At 39.8% G+C, this 14,439-nt stretch overlaps 1 protein-coding gene across 3 annotated transcripts in view; it reads right to left on the minus strand.

Annotated features, from left to right (window-relative positions):
* Positions 1-1,039: 1,039 nt before the first annotated feature.
* LOC120944042 (sodium channel protein type 2 subunit alpha-like) overlaps positions 1,040-14,439 on the minus strand; it is a 317,686-nt gene continuing 304,286 nt past the window's right edge. For all 3 annotated transcript variants that reach the window (XM_040357809.1, XM_040357807.1, XM_040357808.1), the window contains exons 26-27: positions 10,625-10,895; positions 1,040-4,593 (exon numbers count right to left, since the gene is read on the minus strand). In XM_040357809.1, the coding sequence (XP_040213743.1) occupies positions 3,398-4,593; positions 10,625-10,895 (1,467 nt within the window). In that variant the 3' untranslated portion in view covers positions 1,040-3,397. The remainder of the gene's footprint in view (positions 4,594-10,624; positions 10,896-14,439) is intronic.

Here is a 14,439-nt window from a genome sequence, read left to right on the forward strand (position 1 = left end):
CAAAAAAGATGCATGTACCATTTCTGGCAGCACAGTGCAATGCATGTTCGTGTGTTGTCATGCATGTCCATCAGCAAGGTGCATTGCAGTGCCATTCAGAAGGCATTGCACTACATTACACCATGTTTGTAATGTGCATTGTCTTTTTGCTGTGATGTGTGTGTTACCACATTGCAATATTGTGAATGAGCCAGTACTTATAGTGAGGTTGGTGGAATAAAGAAGGTCATCATTTAGTCAGCTCAATAACTATTCACCTCAAATACCCAATCAAGTGCTGAGTAATTCTAATAAAAATTGGACTTTACCTTGCATATCATTTATCTAAAGTGTTACTAAACCCACAACAGTAAAATCAGCCTGTATATGCAGTAAAGCATGTTTGTTATACTCACTGTGGAACCTAAGGGGGTTAATCCTCTGCAATGTGTAAAAAGGCTGCTTGATTCTGTCTACTCATCCTCCTCTTCTTCCACTGTCCCCAATATATTTCATGATAATACAGAGCCAGGGGACAGGCTGCACATGCTCAGTTTGGTGTATATTGCTAGAGAGTTTTTCTTTTTTCTTAAGAGGGTGCATGTGATCAAAACAGGGCCTATCAGCACTGTCCAGACAGAGGGTCAGGGGCCCTGCATCCTGATAGGACAGTCAGTGCAGAATGAAAACTCCTCCTTCAAGCTTTAACCAGACACTCATAGAAGTCGCAAAACTGCTATATTCTGCTGATGAGAAACGGTATTTAGCAGTTTATATTTACTAAAATAATTGCATTTCCATGCTATGTGTACTGTGGGAGACCAGCTATAGTAAATGCAGGGTCCTTGGTTTAGTAACACTTTAAGTGAACATAGCTGCACTAGTCTAAATAATCATTCTTTGTATTTAATAAATCCCTTAAAAATTCATTATACAGAAATGGCAAGTTATTGAAAAAAAAAAAAAGCCAAGAATTGCTACTAGACCCGACAGACACTTATATAAAAATAAGCAACCAGCAATACAACTCAATCCATTAATTATACCACATACCCAAACATCATTTTAAGTAGCCAATACTTATTTTTATTAATTTTCAACTATCAGCTGAAATAAAGAGTCTTAGAAAATGTCACATAAAGATCCAGGTAAAGTTTTTTTTTTTTCAGACGTAAAAAAAAAAAAAATGTGATGAATGGGGGCCCTGCATTTATGTTAATGTTTTGTGTCCATACGGTATCCTGCACACTGTATAAGACAAAAATATAATTAAGACACTTTGTATGGAATATATGTTGAAGGAGTCCATACAGTGACATGCTAAGTGGAATACAATTGCTGTTTTATCTACAATGTACATTCAAGACAGTTTGTATAATATATTATCAAAACACTTGCATTTTTTTTCAAAAGACCGAGTCTACATTGACATTTGTAAGGTACTATCACTTTTTTTTTTGTAACACAGAATTGTTAAGACGGTACACAACTGGTTTTGGCAACAGTGTAACAGCTATTTCTTCATTTATGAAGCAACAGTTTCTTTTGCATGAGTTTGTGTCAAAAAAGAATTACAATCATTCAGGGAAGACGCCCATTTATTGATTAATTTGTTTTCACCAGTGAAATCAATAAAATGATACACCTCTTTAAGTGTCATGATTTGCATTTTGTGGAATATGTCATCATGTGATCACATCAGTCTGTTGTTGTAGACATAAAATTCCAACATCATCAACAAACTTGATATTCAACATCAATGAAGTACATATTGGCCATTCTCCCACTATTGATTGCGGAACAAGAAATGCATTTCATACAGAGGTCTAGCGAAAATTTCAAATGGAGTCTTGTCAATCGCTGCTTTCTAAACCGTTAAACGGCATGGGCCCTATACATAGTACAGCCACAACCTACTTTTATATAGTTAAGCATGTATAGACGTGCTTCTTACGGGGAGGTGTGTTTTGCCTTAATAATTTCTGTTGTACATTCCACTATGGAACACTTTCAAAATGACTGATGTTGCGCTGTCATCTGGTCTGTTCTTTTGTAGACAGACCATTTAGGCAAGCACAATAGGAGTTGTTGTCCTTTTGCAAAACACACCTATTATAATTCCATAGTACAAAGACTCAGTAGTTCACAGGCACATAATGGGTCAGAGAAATGATCTTGAGTTGTTGACCTCAGCTTGCACAATTTTATTCACGTGCAATGGCTAACTCTCTGCAAGTGACTATCCATCTATCCATTCTAAACCTTCTTAATAAACAATGATATATATATTTTCTTAAATATATGCTTTCCCCCAAAAATCATCACAATCCCTATTTTGTTATATAACTTAACAGTGCATAATTATTAAATATAACTGTTTCGATAAAATAAATATACAAATAAGTGACATTACTCTATATTTATAGGAATTTTTGTTTTATTAAATAATCTTGTTCACTAAATATCACTCACAATCCAAAGAATCTTCCATTTTGTTTGGTTTTAATATATGCACTCCATTGATATATTTTCTACTCTTTTGATCCAAACATAAATCTGTAACTCACCGCTATTAAAAATCACTTTTTAATTTACCTGGGAAATGTGAGATGTTACCTAGAGATCTGGACAAAGAGGAGAGTGCTCTTTATGATTCATTTCTTTTTGAGCAGCAAGACGACCTTAAGAAGTAGATTTGCCATATGCGTTACAGTGACTTTATTTCACAGACACTTCTGGGATGATATTGTAGGTGCAACCACTTTTCTATCCTAGCCCACACATAGATGTCAATTTTTGAAAAAGCTTAGGTGTGCCTTCTTATTTTCTGCGAGTGCTCACTGACCTGCTCGAGTTAATGTGAATAACCTCCTCACATGTACAGTGTGTGGTCGTCTTTTTTTTTTTTTTCTTAGACTTATAATATTTTTTTAAAGGTTGTATTATATCCCCAATGTACTGTAAAACCCATATACAAAAATAGTCACATATATAAATAAATGACCTACAAATTATAAAAAAAAACAGTTGATCCACTAACACAAGTCTGTAAACATATGGCAGTATGTTAATTGAAAATGCAAACAGTGGACACAATTATTGTACTACAGTGTTTTATGTGAAACACACAAACAATAAGAGTTTGCATTCCCATGACTGGTCCCAACAGACTGAGAAGCCGTTTTTGGCCCTCTGCGTAAGAAGTGTCAACTGGTTATTTAAACAGTAACCACCAGTCAAGGCTGATACACCATCTCTTGACAAGAGGTCACTGTCTTATTATAGGCACTGACCTTGAGTACATGTATGCAAGAACTGTCAGTTTGGCATAGATCTCCCAGAGGAGTCCTGTTGACACAGATGGGTCATCTTCACAGGTTGTAAACAATTTATCACACAAATGAAAAAATGTGCAGTTTTATTTTTTATTCTCCCTGGCATCTTTGCTTTTGTCCTCTTTTTCTGCTTTGTCTTTTTCATGTTTTTCCTTTTCTGGTTTTGTTACACTATCGTATGATGGAGGTGATGTTGTAGAGGGTGTTATATCAGTCTTATCTGAAGTTGAGTTCCCATTAAGCTTATCAATACCCATGTCTTCTTTAATTGGCAAGCAATTAACTTCTTTCATTTTATCTTTTCTATACATTAATGAAGCTTGTTTAATAGTTTTCCGTAAAATATAGCGCCGGAAACAACGCTGAATGATGACCACTGACAATTCCTCTTGTTTTCTCCTTAAGGTAGATGTAATTGGTTCATAGGAGACCTTTGAAGGGTTGGATGCCATGAACCGTTCTTCCATTGGTTGGCGAAGATTATCCATTTCGTCTCCTTCACCCAACACTCGCTTCGTAAAGGCAAACAAGATGTCAAGGCAATGAATTCGGTCACCACTTACCATGGGAAGATCCATTGCAATAAGCGGAACTCTGTTTGGTTTTTGTATACGAAGAGGTGGATCCAGAGCGTCAGCAAAATCAGGCAATTTACTGTACTGAATAAATTGTGTTGCATCTGGATCAAACTTTTCCCAAACTTCATAAAACATCTCAAAGTCATCCTCTCCAAGGGGTTCTGCACTTTCCTCCGTAGCAACACTAAAGTTTTCCAAAATTACAGCAATATACATGTTTACCACCACTAAAAATGATATGATGATATAACTCACAAAGAAGAAAATCCCAACAGAGGGGTTTCCACAATCCCCTCTGACTGAACTCCCAGGGTGTTCTGCATGTGGGTCGCAGTCTGGTGCTCCACTGTTCAGAATAGGTGCTAATAAGCCATCCCATCCAGCTGATGTAGTGATTTGGAATAAGCAAATCATACTGTTGCCAAATGTTTCAAAATTAAACATGTCATCAATTCCTGCTTCTTTCTTGACATAGGCAAAGTTGGACATTCCAAAGATAGCGTAAATGAACATCACTAAAAACAACAGAAGACCAATATTGAACAGGGCAGGAAGTGACATCATCAAAGCAAAAAGCAGAGTACGAATTCCCTTCGCTCCTTTAATGAGACGCAAGATTCTCCCAATCCTGGCAAGTCTTATAACTCTGAATAATGTTGGAGAAACAAAATAGTTTTCTATCATGTCAGCCAGAAACATGCCTAGAAAGAGAAACAGAAAAAGATATTCAAGAGGACTGACAACATTTAAAAAATAAAATAACATACATTTTTGTACTTTGAAATTAACATTTAAAAAAATATAAACTAATCTTGTACAATGAATAAGTACATAGATGAAATTTTTATTCTGCTTTACTGGTAGGAAAGAAGAAGGGGATCATGAAAACACCAGACAAGCCCGTAGCATGCCCCTTGGCCTTGCATCAGATCTAAGCAGGATATACATGGACTGAAAATCGTCTGGTTCCTGTTGACTTTTGGTACATGTGTACCGCTATCTGTTCAACAGAAGACAGTCTTAACGACCGGCTTCTTTCAAACGGTCCTGCTGGAAAACCAGCATTCAATCGGCACTTGAAGCCAATGGCTGGAAGCACTGATATGTGTATTCTGAGGTGGATGGGGAGTCTCCCCTGTAAGAGTATAATAGTGTGGCAGGGGAGATCCCTGCATCATGAATCGTTTGTATTGATGCTGGAATCTGTCAGTTTTGAACGAAGAAAAAAAAACTGCATGTGTATACCCAATTTTACATACAGTATCTCACAAAAGTGAGTACACTTTTATTATATCTTTTCATGTGACAACACTGAAAAAATGACACTTTGCTACAATGTAAAGTAGTGAGTGTACAACTTGTATAACAGTGTAAATTTTCTGTCCTCTCAAAATAACTCAACACACAGCCATTAATGTCTAAACCGCTGGCAACAAAAGTGAGTACACCCCTAAGTGAAAATGTCCAAATTGGGCCCAAAGTGTCAATATTTTGTGTGGTCACCATTTTTTTCCAGCACTGCCTTGGGCATGGAGTTCACCAGAGCTTCACAGGTTGCCACTGAAGTCCTCTTCCACTCCTCCATGATGACATCACGGAGCTGGTGGATGTTGAAGACCTTGCACTCCTCCACCTTCCGTTTGAGGATGCCCCACAGATGCTCAATAGGGTTTAGGTCTGGAGACATGCTTGGCCAGTCCATCGCCTTTTCCCTCAGCTTCTTTAGCAATGCACTGGTCATCTTGGAGGTGTGTTTGGGGTTGTTATCATGTTGGAATACTCCCCTGTGGCCCAGTCTCCGAAGGGAAGGTATCATGCTCTGCTTCAGTATGTCACAGTACATGTTGGCATTCATGGTTCCCTCAATGAACTGTAGCTCCCCAGTGCCGGCAGCACCAGACCATGACACTCCCACCACCATGTTTGAATGTAGGCACGGTCTTTGTACTCCTCAACTGGTTGCCACCACACACGCTTGAGACCATCTGAACCAAATACGTTTTTCTTGGTCTCAGCAGACCACAGGACATGGTTCCAGTAATCCATGTCTTTAGTCTGCTTGTCTTCAGCAAAATGTTTGCAGGCTTTCTTGTGCATCATCTTTAGAAGAGGCTTCCTTCTGGGACAACAGCCATGCAAACCAATTTGATGCAGTGTGCGGCGTATGGTCTGAGCACTGACAGGCTGAACCCCCACCCCTTCAACCTCTGCAGCGATACTGGCAGCACTCATTAGTCTATTTCCCAAAGACAACCTCTGGATATGACACTGAGCATGTGCACTCAACTTCTTTGGTCGACCATGGCGAGGCCTGTCCTGTTAAACCGATGTATGGTCTTGGTCACTGTGCTGCAGCTCAGTTTCAGGGTCTTGGCAATCTTCTTATAGACCAGGCCATCTTTATGTAGAGCAACAATTCTTTTTTTCATATCCTTAGATAGTTCATTGTCATGAGGTGCCATGTTGAACTTCTAGTGACCAGTATGAAAGAGTGAGAGCGATAACACCAAATTTAATACACCTGCTCCCCTTTCACACCTGAGACCTTGTAACACTAACGAGTCACATGACACCTGGGAGGGAAAATGGCTAATTGGGTACACATTTGGACATTTTCACTTAGGGGTATACTCACTTTTGTTGCCAGTGGTTTAGACATTAATGGTGTGTTGAGATTTTGAGGGGACAGCAAATTTACACTGTTTTACAAGCTGTACACTCACTATTTTACATTGTAGTAAAGTGTAATTTCTTCAGTGTTGTCACATGAAAAGATATATTAAAATATTTACAAAAATGTGAGGGGTGTACTCACTTTTGTGAGATACTGTATATTCTGTTTGCAAAGTGATCCTAAGATGTTTAACAGGTTTCATCTGCTTACTTGTTTTAAATCCTGCCTGGGTTCTGCTCTGATTGGACATATCTAAAATTGCCCCAGAAAGGGTTTCCAGCAGGGATCGATATGAGGCAATCAAATAACAGCAGCAGGTATCTTTCAGCGTAAATGCAAAACGGACATTAAGCTTAAAGCTGTGTTAAAGTGGTTGTAAAGCCTAAAGGTTCACCTTCTGTGCTGCAGGCCCCCCTTTTTACTTAACCTAAGCCCAATTCGATCTAGCGATGTGCAGAAACGCAGTGGCTCCAGTCTTTGTCTCCCTCCTAATTGGACAGATTGATAGCAGCAAGACCCATTGGCTCCGGCTGCTGTCAATCAAATCCAGTGATACGGGAGCGGAGGACAGGGCCAAGTTCCACTGTCTGTGTCAATGGACACAGCAGTGGGACTCAGGAGACAGCCTGCACAGGTGCTCCTAGGGAAAGTGGCTTTCTGTGGGGGCACCCGATGAAGAGGAGGGGCCTGGAGCATCGGCGGGGCGCCACAGAAGAAGAGGATCAGGGCTGCTCTTTGCAAAACAAGCAGGTAAGTATAGGCATGTTTGTTATTGTTATTTAAAAAAAAAAAGAGGTCATTTTGAATTGCATATATTAGTTTACCTAAAGATGAAAAGCTCATGAAAAAAAGTCCTTCTTAAGTACCCTGTACACACGGGCCAGAATCTTGTCAGGAAAAAAACATTGTTTTTCCTGACGAGATTTATGGCAAGAATCTCTTGCCACCCGAGTGTACAGACACTCCTTTCAAAAGCAATGGAAAACAAGCTGCGCAACTAATATGAACATACAAAACTCAGTGATACTTGGTGATATAATACAGGTAATTAAAGATAATTAAATTCGCATGGACCAAATTGGGTGGTCCCAAATAGTGAGATGAGACAGTCCCAATGGTTAAGTGTTGATCAAAATAGAAAACATAATACTAAAAATAATAATAATAAATTGAGTCTATCATTGAAACACATGAAAACGTGCATCTGCTGACGATTATTGACAGTCAATTATCATATTCTTCCGAGTGGATAGCGACATCAATGTAGTAAGACCTCAGAATAGTGCACGGATGGATAGAACACCTCCACCTTTCAAACACACTGCTCCTTACCAGAGGAAAAGATCCCAACTAGAGATCTTCTGACGGCTCCGACTCCTTTCAAAAGAACCGCGCTCGTCACATTCGATGCCAGTGCCGCCATCTTGCTGCACCCCACCTATACCTAGAAAGCTACCGCGCATGCGTCAAAGTCATTTCGAGCATGCGCGGGTTTCCACGGTGACAGGTAAGTATACACACTCTCGGGTTTCTCGGCAGGAAAACACTGCCGAGAATCACAAGGAGAAAATAGAGAGCAGGTTCTCTATTTTTCTCGTCGAGATTTTAGGCAGTTTTCTTGACGAGAAACCTGAAAGCCTCGTACACACGCTCAGTATACTCGGCAAGAAAGCTCTGCCAGCAGTTTTCTTGCCGAGCGTTTGTACGAGGCTTCACACCTATCCAGCACTTCAAACTTCACAGTACAAATGTTTGGCTTACTTTTTGAAAAAGGAGAAAGGAATCAAAATGTACCATTTCTGTATAAAAAAAACTTTTGAAAAAATGGCCTTTTGTTTGCAATATTGCAACTGTTCTGTTCTGTTCTATTCTGTTCTTATAGCAAACAAATACATTTGTTGGTTAAATAATGTGAATAAGTTCACATCCAGTTGTCTCTGTGTTCTTTGAGCAACACCACTATTTTTACTTTGCTTTGACGTGATTTACAATAATTCTACAGGCTGACGCTGCTGTAGAGGGGAGGAGCAACAACATGGCGCCGTAGCGCAGGGATCAGGTAGCTGCTCTATGCTCCATGAATCCCTCCAGGTGAAATGTACACATAAAGCTCCATCAATGGGTGAATGGCTTAGAGAGATAGACCGAATTACACTGATGGAGGAGCTGCTGTCAATTCACAATGATGAATGTAGGCAAAAATTTAATAAGATTTGGAGAGAATGGAGTGAGTTAAAGGAATCGGGGGCATATATGATCGTGTTGGGGGATGGAGGATGGGAGGCATAGAGGGACTACCTTTTTCAGATTCCCTGTTATCTAATTATTTATTTATTGTTATTTTGTTGTTTGCCCTCCTTTTTTTTCTTTCTCATTTCCCCATTCCCTCTCCCCCTATTTATATTATCTATATTAACATTGTTATACAATAGTTCACTTGGACCTATATATTAGTGGGAACTGATTCTAGTTTTCTAGATCTTAAATACATATATCTTATAGTTGGATTATGTTTATTTTTTTTTTGTAGTTTGTTTTGTTCTCCTTTCCCCTCACACAGGTATATTATAGAATTAGGTCACTAGGCACTTGCACTAAATATTAGTTGTTTTTGTAAACATGATCACTAGGAGGGGGGGGGGGTGAGGAGGGAAACTCTTCTTGCCCCCTCCCCCCTTTTTTTCCCCTTTTATTATTGTACTATTAATATTGTTACATAGTAGATATGGGTCACTATGAACTTATATATTAGAGGTACTGATTCTAGTTTTCTATATCTTAAACCCATATGTCTTATAGTTGTTTTTTCTTATCACCTCTCACTCCCCCCCCCTTTTTTTTCCATTCTTTTTTCCCCTCACACAGGTATAATATAGATTTAGGTCACTAGGCACTTGCACTAGATATTAGTTGTTTTTGCAAACATGATCACAGGGGGGAGCTGGGAGGGAAGGGAAGAGGAGGGAAAATCTCTGTACTCCCTCCCCCCCTTTTTTTATCTTCCCTATTATTACACTATTTTTATATTGCTATATAACATATATGGGTCACTATGAACTTATACATTAGAGGTGTTGATTCTAGTTTCTAGATCTTAAACACATAGGCCCAGATTCTCGTAGAATGGCATAACTTAGGGTGGGCGTAATGTATCTCATTTACGTTACGCCGCCGCAAGTTTTTCAGGCAAGTGCTCTATTCACAAAGAACTTGCCTGTAAAGTTGCGGCGGCGTAGCGTAAATCACCCGGCGTAAATCAGGGGGAATGTAGCATTTAAATTTAGCGCGTTCCCACACCGAACGTACCGCGCATGCGCCGTCCGTAAAATATCCCAGGGTGCATTGCTCCAAATGACGTCGCAAGGACGTCATTGGTTTCGACGCATTCACGGACGACTTACGCAAACGACATGAATTTATAAATTTCGAAGCGGGAACGACGGCCATACTTAACATTGGTTGCCCCTCATATAGCAGGGGCAACTTTACGCCGGGAAAACCTAACGTAAACGTCGTAACTTTACTGCATCGGCCGCGCGTACGTTCGGGAATTCGCGTATCTAGCTAATTTGCATACTCGACGGGGAAAACGACGGAAGCGCCACCTAGCCTTACGCCTGTCGGATCTAATGGATATCTATGCGTAACTGATTCTAAGAATCAGTCGCATAGATACGACGGCCCAGATTAGGACTTACGACGGCGTACATGGCGTTGCGCCGTCGTAAGCCCTTTGAGAATCTGGGCCATATATCTTATAGTTGTTCTTTCCAATCACCCCCCCCCCCTTTTTTTTTTTTTCTTTTTTCTCTATATCTCTCTCCTCTATCTCTGGATTTGTCTGTCTCTTCTCCCTCCTCCTCATACCGTAGATCTCCCTAGCTAGTAAGCATGGAATAAGGGGGCTATAAGGTATATGTGTTTTATGTAAATGTGTATTAAGTATTTTTGTATTTGAAATGCATGTAATGTAATGTCGAAAAAGATGAATAAAGAAAATTTAAAAACAAAAAAAAAATACAATAATTCTACACCTGTTCAGCACCAACAATACTTACCAACAATAGAGAGAATGACAACAACAAAATCAAATATGTTCCAGCCAATTGTGAAGTAATAATACCGCAGTGAGACCAGTTTCATAATAAATTCACCAGTGAACAGGACAATGAAGACCAAGTTGATCCAGTACAAGTTGTTTTCCATATCGTCGCTTTGTTCATCTGTTTCAATCATCATTGTTACCATGTTAAGGCAAATAAGTATCATGATGGTGATGTCAAAAGCTTGCCTTGTTACAATATCGAACACAAAACCTTGGTATCTGTTCTGTAAAAAAATAAATAAAAAAAAATAATGAACACTTAAAGGAGTTGTAAAGGAATTTTTTTTTTCACCTTAATGCAATCTATGCATTAAGGTGAAAAAACATCTGACGATGCCGCCCCCCCCCCCCCTCGTTTTACTTACCTGACCCGTTGAAAGTCCCGCGCTCGGTCCCGAGATCCTTTTCGCCGCTCAGCCTGCCCGCTGATTGGCTAGAGCGGATGGATTGAGAGCAGCGCTGTCAATCACATCCAGTGACGTGGCGCGCCGAGGGGTGGGGCCGAGTGATACAGTGAGTGGCTATGGCCGCTCGCTGTATCACGGGAGCGCGCCCGCAAAGACTCATCACCATGTGAGCTCTCGTATGAATGTGGTGAGTTCTTGCGGGGAGGACTAGAGACAGCCGCCGAGGGACCCCAGAAGACGTGAATCGGGGCCACATGTTTGTTATTTTAAAGAAATTTTTTTTTTCCTTTAGTAACCCTTTAATGTAAAAATAAAAATAGAACTAACATAAGTTGTTTTGGAACATTTCACAATATCGGTTTCTCTTTTCTTTACTAGCTAAATTGAAGTTCTATATACTGGTAATTAAATATAAACCTAGAATTTGTCAGAAACAGACACCAATACTGGAAGAGTTTCTTTGTAAACTAAGACATGTGTCAATGAATCAATATTTGCTTTTAAGGAAAACCAGTCCATTTTGCATTTGCCAAAATGTAATGAAAATTGCCTTTTAACTTCAACATGCAAGGCAAAAAAAAAAAAACAACAACAAAAAACTCCACTTCCAATCTGGTGCTGCCTGCAATAAAGAAAAATGCCGCGTACACACGGTCGTTTTTTGTGATGAAAAAAAAACGACGTTTTAAAAAACGTCATTTAAAATGATAGTGTGTGGGCAAAACGTTGTTTTATGTCTTCAAAAAAACGACAAAAAAAAATTCGAACATGCTTGAATTTTTTATTTCGTTTTTTAAAACAACGTTTTTAAAACCTGCACATGCTCAGAAGCAAGTTAGGACACAAGTTTGAATGGAACAGAGTGCCGTCGTACGTGCTGAACGTAACCGCGCTTTGCTAGAGCTTTTGGAAAAAACGATGGTGTATATGCTCCGTCGTTTTTGAAAATGAAGTTTGAAAAACTTAGTTTTTTTTTATGCTAAAAAACGACGTTTTTTTTTATCACAAAAAACGACCATCTGTACGCGGCAAAAGATCTGATCACCATGCATCATAGTTTTGACCTTTGGATGAAACCACGTAGGCCCCAATTACTTAAAGAGGGTGCCTTTAGAGGAAACATAGAAGAGTAACGGCAGATAAAAAGACCAAGTAGTCCATCCAGTCTGCCCCATTTACGTATTTTTTATATTTATACATGTTTTTTTTTTGCCTGAGTATGGATCTATGTTTGTCCCAAGCATGTATGAATCCACTTACTGATGACTGACTCGCTACCTCTGCTGCAAGTCTATTCCAAGCATCAATTATTTTTTTCAGTAAAATATTACTTTCTAAGATTAGTTTTGAACGTTCCTTTGTAATGTACACAAAGGCTTGTGAAATTCCATTGTTGCACGCTACTCCAGCCACTGACGACTGCAGTTTGTGTTTGTACACAAAGTTTATTATAGTTTTCTGCTGTCCAGTGAGTACATTGGTGAGTCGCCGGTGTCCCTACTTTACCTCCTCAAATTTTAACGGTCGGGACCTGCAGCACTGGCGCCCTCAGTTTGAATCCCACCCAGGACACTATCTGCATAGAGTTTGCATGTTCTCCTTGTGCTCCAAAGACATGATGCTATTACATGTATGCATGCATGTGAGATTGTAAGGTTCTTAACCACTTCAATACCAGGTACTTACGCACCTTCCTGCCCAGGCCAATTTTCAGCTTTCAGCGCTGTCGCAATTTGAATGACAATTGCGCGGTCATGCGACACTGTACCAATTTTTTTTTTTATCATTTTGTTCCCACAAATAGAGGTTTTTTGGTGGTATTTGATCACCTCTGCGATTTTTATTTTTTCCGCAACAAATAAAAAAAAATAAGTTTTCTTTGTTTCTGTATTTTTTTTTGTAAATAAGTACGTTTTCTTCTTCAATGACGGGCACTGATATGGTGGCACTGATGGGCACTGATAATGCGGCACCGATGGGCACTGGTGAGGTGTTACCAATGAGGTGTCACCGATGAGGTGGCACTGATGGGTACTGATGATGGTCACTGATAGGTGGCACTGGTATGCGGCACTGATGGGAACTCAAAGGCGGCACTGATGGGCACTCATAGGCGGCACTGATGGGTACTTATTGATGGCACTGATGGGTACTTATGAATGGGCACTGAGAGGTGGCACTGATGGACAATGATGAACACTGAGGGGTGGCACTGATGATACTGATGGCATTGCTGTGCATCACATATTTTTTTGTCCATAATGTTGCCAGTCAGTGCCCATTTGTGGGCACTGATTGGCATCTATTGTGCTTACTTTTTAATATGTGGATGGCCATGGGGTACATACCTGGCCATCCACATGTTGCCCCTTCCCTGGTGGTCCTAGCGGCTTCCCTGGTGGTCCAGTGTGGGCATCCACGGGGGGTGGTGCGCTGATAAACAACCAGCGTGAACCCCCCTGTCACCAGAGCCGCTGATCGGCTCTCCTCTACTCGCGAGTAAGGAAAAGCCGATCAACGGCTCTTCCTGTTTACATCGTGATTAGCCGTGATTGGACACGGCTCTATACCGAGATCGGTGTAGCGGTGTGTCAGACTGACACACCACACCACCGATCATCACAAATATATTAATATATTAATATTTTAAATATATATTAAATATATTAATCACACTAAATTTTTGCACTTAGGTGTTACCAAATGTTAAAACAAGATAAATGCCTATGGATATCAAGCTCAGTAATGGGAACTGAACAGCATACATGGCTATATATGTTTCAGAATCATGGTAACCCACCTTTTTACCAGCTACAAGGTAAATGTTACACAACAGAATCAGAAGTGGGCACAAAAGACAAGGGGGCACTGATTACGTCTAGAGGAAAAAAGATTTAATCTTCAAATATGGAAAGGCTTCTTCACAGTAAGAGCTGTGAAAATGTGAAACAGACTCCGTCCAGAGGTGGTTCTGACCAGCTCAGTAGATTGCTTTAAGAAAGGCCTGGATACTTTCCTAAATGTACATAATGTAACTGGGTACTGACATTTATAGGTAAAGTTGATCCAGGAATAATCTGATTGCCTCTCAGGGGATCAGGAAGAAATTGTTTCCCCTGCTGTAGCAAATTGGATCATGCTCTGCTGTGTTTGATTTTTTTTTTGCCTTCATCTGGATCAACTGTGGGCATAGAATTGGGTGTATTGGATTGTAGGATATGTATATATATTTTTTTATGGTTGAACTGGATGGACTTGTGTCTTTTTTCAACCTGACTAACTATGTAACTATGTGCTATGCTGAGATAGACATTTGACCATCAATACCCAATTCATAAATATTCATAGATGCCTTTACATT

Source organism: Rana temporaria, chromosome 6, assembly GCF_905171775.1.
Source record: "Rana temporaria chromosome 6, aRanTem1.1, whole genome shotgun sequence".
NCBI classification, from domain to species: domain Eukaryota; kingdom Metazoa; phylum Chordata; class Amphibia; order Anura; family Ranidae; genus Rana; species Rana temporaria.